Raw genomic sequence first — 7,236 nt, 5'->3', positions numbered from 1 at the left:
CTTTGTGCCTAAAGCTCGGCACAACATCGTGGGCCGAAGGGCCTGTTCTGTGCTGTACTGTTCTATGTTCTATGTTCTAACAGGTACCGACACCACGTGGACTGCAACGGTTACCAATCAGTGGACTGGGTGCCAGGTTGTTACTCCACACCTCCTCCTGATCGCTAATGAGAGGGCAAGGACCCCAAATTTTTCAAAGGGGGCAGTTGCCTGGGAAGAGACGACTAGGGTGGAATTTTCCCATCCCACCCACCACGGGCAGGGATGGACCATGCAAAGGTCCATTGACCTTGGCCGGGAATTTCCAGCATTGGGGCGAGTGCGGGCAGAAAATCCGCCAAAAATGTCAGTGAGACTGGAGGCCTAATTTTAGAGCAGTCTTGGACCTCCCATTTGGAGTGTGCGCTGCTTATACAGCACATTTGGGAGTTTGTTAAATTCTATTTGGTATAATAATCTTTACAAGAATTCTTCTGCATACTCCAAGGTAGGATTTTTCTCCCACCCCGCAGTGTGTTTCGCAGCGGCGGGAGGTGGCGCGCGCCCACTGGTGGTGAGATTTTATGGTCCTGCCATTGTCAATGGAGTTTCCCACTGAACGCACCCATCGCTGTTGGGAAACCCGCGGCAGTGGGCATCATCGGCAGGACCGTAAGATTCCCACTGGTTGAACAGGAGCAAGATTTCGGCGTATGGAACTGTTGAATGAGGAACACACAAGACATCATTTAGTTCTCTTTATTTATACTGATTATAAATTCCAGTATCATGGACATGCGAAGGTACATGTAATGCAGCAACATTTTCTGTGAAAGCTAGAGAATAAAGAATCATACTTTAACTACAATGACCACCTTACTATATACATTCCCAGTGGCAGACTGATATTTTACTCAAATTGCCAGCTTATTGCTTGTGATGTCCACAGCTCATGCATTTTATCTATTCACCTCATTATGTCCTGCCACTGTGGGGTCAGATCCAGCTTCAGTTGAAAGACATTCACATTTTAACATGTACCACTCTAAACACAAAGTGGATTCTTTAACATATTTTATGTTCGGAAGAATGAAAATGATAGTGATGAAAATGCAAGTAAATGGTGGGAAGGGCTCCTTGTGCATAATTCTTCCTGTGCCGCCGGCCAAGAGTTTAAATATCCCACTGTACAATTTGAATATTGTGTCTGGTTTTGGTCAGCACACTGTAGGAAGGATGTGAGGGCCTTTGAGAGGGATTTACTAGAATGGTTCCAGGGATGAGGGATTTTAGCCATTAGGTTAGGCTGGAGATGCTGGGGTTTTCCCTGGACTGAAGGAGAATGAGGAGAGAGATCTGATAGAAGAGTACAAGGATCATGGCAGGCTTAGATAAGGTAGACAAAGATAAAGCTGTTCCCATTAGATATGAAGACTAGGGGGACACAGATTCAACATTTTGGGCAAGATGTGCAGGGATATTGTGAGGAAGAACTTTTTTTTACACCGTGAGTGATCTTGACTTGGGGTTATCTATTGGTGTGGTGGGTGGGAGTGGAGATGATCAATGATTTGAAAAGGAAATTGGATGGGCACTGGAGAGAAATACACTTGCAGTGCCACAGGAGGAGAGCAGGGAAATGAGGCTGAGTGGATTGCTCCACAGAGAGCCAGTGTAGAGTTGATGGACTGAATGGCTTCCTTCTGTGTTGTTATGACTGACTCTATGATATGCACCCACCAAATGAATTAAAAGAATATAAATACAAGGTGAAGGCAGTCAATGCTATATCCGGCATAGAACATTTTAATAAAGACATTGTACATTCAGGTGAACATTATTTATACTCAAAATGAGAAGTTTTCTTGGAAGCAGAAAGAAGCCATGTGTTCCTTACTACATCTGTCACTACTTCAATTCACCCAAACATCAAACCTTTTCTATGTATCATATATGTCATAGCCCACACTCAGCTGGCAACCATTATTTGGTAAATTTCTAGCATTATTAGTTGTTAATAAGGTGAGCTATTCAAATATTAGACAGAATTGGGACATTATACATGTCTCTTAAGAACATGACAGACACCCTGTAGGATAATAGCTGATCCTATTGAGCCAACAGCAATCAAGGCATGGAAGGGTGTTTTTTTTGTAGTTGACGTCTTTGTGCATAATATTCATGCAAATGCAGTAAATAGCGTTTCACATTTCGACAACTGAATACTTGACATTTTCATGTGTTCACTGTATTAATACAGCACCAAGGATTCAGTCAGGTTTTTTTCCTTGAGTAAGCCCAGGTATAAAACTACAGTAGTCTGTAACAGTGCACAGTTGAGGTATGGCAGTTTTGACTCCAGTCTCTTATGGAACAATATCACATCTTTTATATTTCTGCCTGAGAGTTGTCAAATGAGGATGAGCAGTCTTTAGACATGGCTACCTAAAATATATATATATATATACATATGTAATATTTATGCATATATGTATACTTTAAAGATCTCAGTGGAAAGCAAATATCATCCTTTTCGTAGCTTTGTTGTTGGTGTTGATTTTATTTTAAGACAAAATGCAATGGTCCTAATTGTCATCCAGATAATGACTTGAATTAAATCCCGGAAATCCAAGAGCCTTCCAGCTGCTGGTTATGATAATATTGAACAGAGGTTGTATATGTGCAGCCCAAACCTGTTGGTTCTGTCGATAGCACCAGATGAGTATGGTTACAGTTTCATGTAACCCAGCAGCCACCTTTCAGTATCATGTGAAATACCGACAGCTTGTGGAGTCAATGTAACAGTACGAAGTGCATTTCAGTTCCCCGTAAGACCTAAAGCGAGCAAATACAACACAGTGAGTGAACCAGAATCTTTAAATATTCTTTCAGAAAGGGCTGTATGCAAAAAACAAATACTCAATTAGATAATACAGTAAACAACTGGTATCCAGAACTAAATGGGCAAACAAAAATGCAAGGGATAAAAAGAAATCCATAAAGCCAAGAAATGTGAATGAACACTTAAGGCTGGAAACACATATTGATCAGTCCGTACACAATAGTGAAGACAGGCTAGTCTTTTGCCTACATCCTTTAGATGTGCCATTCATTCACCTGGGCCACACTTGTAGGCTTTCCATTGGATTTTGGTAAAAGTACTATTAGCAGAAACCTGGTTGCAGGTCTCCTGGTTGAAGGTGGTCGTTCTTAATATAGTGAAAGAGTAGAAACTAATTTAGCTTAAAAAAGCTCCTTTAAAGTATTTTTTGAACAAAATTCGCAGTACACACATTCCTCATCAGAACAGAAAACCGATGGAAAATCTCAAGAAGTCCATACAGACTTGAAACCTTAGGCGAGATTCCCTGGCCTTCCTTGGCATTTTTCTTGGTGGGGCGCCATTTCTCTGGTCCCGCCGTGTCAATGGGAATTCCCGTTGAAACCTCTTAACATCACTGGGAAGCCCACGCAGGAGCGTGTCCCTGGTGGGACTAGAGATTCCCGCTGGCATGAATGATCGGATGATTCTGGGCTGCACGGTAGCACAGTGGTTAGCACTGCTGCTTCACAGCTCCAGGGACCTGGGTTCGATTCCCGGCTTGGGTCACTGTCTGTGTGGAGTTTGCACATTCTCCTCGTGTCTACGTGGGTTTCCTCTGGGTGCTCCGGTTTCCTCCCACAGTCCAAAGATGTGCGGGTTAGGTTGATAGGCCATGCTAAAATTGCCCCTTAGTGTCCTGGGATGCGTAGGTTAGAGGGATTAGCGGGTAAATGTGTAGGGATATGGGGGTAGGGCCTGGGTGGGATTGTGGTCGGTGCAGACTCGATGGGCCAGATGGTCTCTTTCTGCACTGTAGGGTTTCTATGATTCTATGATTCTAGCCTTAAAGTCTGTTTCTTGCTCCACAGATGCTGCTGGACCTGCTGGGTTTCTCCAGCATTTTCTGTTTTTATTTCAGATTTCCAGCATCTGCAGCATTTTACTCGCATTCCTCATCAGTGCTCACTTCAAGGAGTTAATCTTTGTAGTGGACGACATGTAGTCTTCAGGTGAACTTACCCAGGAAGATAGGTTTTACAGGTTTGGTAACCAAAATCTTTGCCATCACATTCTTCAAGTCCTTTCCATAGGTATCCATCCCCACAGTGGGCTTGCTTGCAATCTGCAACAATGCAGCAACACATTTTATCATTAGAAGCTTATCACACAGATCGGCATTACTGAAGAGTATAAAATATTTCTGCTAAATTGCATTTAAAAGTCCACTTTTTAATTCATAAAACATTCATATATTCATTAGAAAGTGTAATCCACTCTGCATTTCTATATTGCTAAACAGAATATTAATTAATTTTCCAAATAAAGCATTTATTGATTAATTATGAATTTTACCTTTGCAGTTATTCGGAAATACTCAGTATTTTTTTTATTCAATCGTGGGACATGGGCGTCGCTGGCTGGCCAGCATTTATTGCCCATCCCTAGTTGCCCTTGAGAAAGTGGTGGTGAGCTGCTTCTTGAATCGCTGCAGTCCATGCGCTGTGGGTTGACCCACAATGCTGTTAGGGAGGGAATTCCAGGATTTTGACCCAGTGACTGTGAAGGAACAGTGATATATTTCCAAGTCAGGATGGTGAGTGGCTTGGAGAGGAACTTGCAGGTGGTGGTCTTTCCACGTATCTGCTGCCCTTGTCCTTCTACGTGGAAGTGGTCGTGGGTTTGGAAGGTACTAAGGATCTTGGGTGAATTTCTGCAGTGCATCTTGTAGTATGATTGAACACTCCGCTCTCCCAATTTACAGCCATTCAGGTAGTAGTCTGCCTTCTTGTTTTTACTTCCAAAGTGAATAACCTCAAATTTATCCAAATTATACATTGATTTGCCCACTCACCCAACCTGTCCAGGTCATGCTGAATGATCTCTGCATCCTCGTCACAGTTCACCCTCGTACCCAACTTGGTATCACCTGCAAACTTTGAGATGTTACATTTTGTTCCCTCATCCAAATCATTAATATATATTGTAAATAGCTAGGGTCCCAGCACTGATCGCTGTGGCACCCCACTAGTTACTGCCTGCCAATTTGGAAAGGATCCATTAATTCTTACTCTTTGTTTCCTCTCTGCCAACCAGTTTTCTATCCATCTTAATACACTTCCCCCAATCCCATGCGCTTTAATCTTGCACGATAATCTCTTATGCAGGATTTGGTCAAACATTTTATGAAAGTCCAAATATAAACATCAACTGGTTCTCCCTTGTCAACTCTATTAGTTACACCTTCAAAGAATTCCAACATATTTATCAAGCATGATTTTCTCTTCATAAATCCATGCTGACTCTGTCTGATCCTGCCACTGCTTTCTAAATGCTCCGCTATAAAGCCCTTGATAATGGATTTGAGAATTTTCCCACTACCGATGTTAAACTTACTGGTCTATAATGCCCTGTTTTCTCTCTACCTCCCTTTTTGAATATTGGAGTGGCATTAGCTACCCTCCAACCTGCAGGGACTGTTCCAGAGTCTATAGAATCCTGGAAGATGACCACTAATGCATCCATTATTTCTAGAGCCACTTCCTTAAGTACTCTGGGATGTAGATTATCAGGCCCTGGGGATTTATCCACCTTCAATCCCTCAATTTTCCCAGCACCATTTCTCTACTAATATTGATCTCTCTCAGTTCTTCCTCTCACTAAATCTTGCATTCTCCATTGTTGTCCTTGGATTTCTAGGGCTTTTCTTCCAACTGTGTGGAGCCTGGCTGTATCAGAAGAAAGTACAGGGCAGACAGAGCAATGATAAAAAGGGTTGTTCTGAGGGACCAGTCTTATTCCCCCAGTTTACTACTTGCTGAATAACGATATGTAGAGTCATCTAAAGATAGTGGTACTGTGGATTGCTCCAAACTCCCAGACGGCTCTGATCTGATAAAGGTCACAAGGACAGGCTGAAAATTACAGAAGGCCTCTTTACGCTTTTTTTTTAGGAAATCCCACTTTCCCACTTCTGGATCAAATGAGGACCTTCTGGCTAGTGTTGGTCCTGATCCAATGCGACATATTTAGCTGTATTTCCTGCTACTACCTCTCATGCTGACCTTTGATTGGGGTTGGGCCTGCATCAAGACTTTCCCCAGGCCATTCAAATAGACCTGAACAGGAAAGCTAGGCACTCCCAGGACTAGACAGGATTAGCCCACGTCAGGGTTTTTGCTAGTGTCCAGTTGACAGACAGGGTAGCTTCAGGAACATTAGCTGTAACATGTTTGATTTTCCCTAAACTATACTGAGCTCAGTTATCGACAAATAAAAATGATTATGAGCCAGTGTACACTTCCAATGAAAACTTTAAGAAATATTTTTTAAAGTATATAAAGAGGGCTAACTTACTTATACAGCTATCAGTGACAATCTTGTTTCCATCATCACATTCTTCTCCATTTTCCTCCTGAACTATTCCATCTCCACAGAACCCTGCTGGAGGTGGAGAAACAACTGCTAGCTGGATAGGGGAGATCTATATGAAAATAAAATCACAAGGCAGAATTGTTATTTGCTGTTGGCATTTTTCGCAAAATGGTTTGTTTAACTTAAATTTACGGAGTGAGGTTAATGTAGCCCATTTCACTTATTATTATTTGTTCATTGGATGTTTGCAATAGTGGGAAGGACATCATTTTTGTCCATCCCTACTACTAACAGCAAGTCAGTAAAGATGGTCGTAAAAAGAGACATATCAAGCAGCACCTCAGCGGATGACAGAGAACTGAAGAGGCAGAGAGGACTGGCAAGGGAATTCCCAAACTTAGGATCCAGAAGGCTGAAGGCGTGGCCACCAATGGTGGGTCAAAGCAAGTGTGGTGCACAGGAGGCCAAACATGGCACAGGGTTGTAGGGCTAGAGGACAGTACAGAATTAGGGAGGGGTGGGGCCAGGGGGGGAATTGAACTCAAGGATATGAATTTTAAAATTGAGGAACTGGTGGACCAAGAGCCTCTCTAGATATTAAGCACAGGGGCGATGGGTGAATTGGATTTGATGTGAGTTAGGATACGAACAGAAGAGTATTGGATGAGCTCAAATTTATCTCATGCCGATGGCAGGAGCAAGAGTGGGAGAGACTTCTGGTTAGCCATGCTTGATGCAGAGTGACGCCCCTTACACTATAATCATCTGGCGAAAGGCTAGCCACCTATTCCAGGAAAAAAAATCATGGAAAGAGATTAAAGTCTGTCTTGTGCACCACTAGA

At 42.6% G+C, this 7,236-nt stretch overlaps 1 protein-coding gene across 1 annotated transcript in view; it reads right to left on the bottom strand.

Annotated features, from left to right (window-relative positions):
• Positions 1–729: 729 nt before the first annotated feature.
• Positions 730–7,236, bottom strand: part of colq (collagen-like tail subunit (single strand of homotrimer) of asymmetric acetylcholinesterase) — a 108,063-nt gene continuing 101,556 nt past the window's right edge. The window contains exons 16-18 of the mRNA XM_078228356.1: positions 6,377–6,503; positions 4,043–4,145; positions 730–2,814 (exon numbers count right to left, since the gene is read on the bottom strand). Of these exons, the coding sequence (XP_078084482.1) occupies positions 2,745–2,814; positions 4,043–4,145; positions 6,377–6,503 (300 nt within the window). The 3' untranslated portion in view covers positions 730–2,744. The remainder of the gene's footprint in view (positions 2,815–4,042; positions 4,146–6,376; positions 6,504–7,236) is intronic.

Source organism: Mustelus asterias, chromosome 2 (assembly GCF_964213995.1).
Source record: "Mustelus asterias chromosome 2, sMusAst1.hap1.1, whole genome shotgun sequence".
Lineage (NCBI taxonomy): Eukaryota > Metazoa > Chordata > Chondrichthyes > Carcharhiniformes > Triakidae > Mustelus > Mustelus asterias.
Note: the sequence above shows the minus strand (reverse complement) of the source record. Positions and strands in the feature narration are given on the sequence as shown.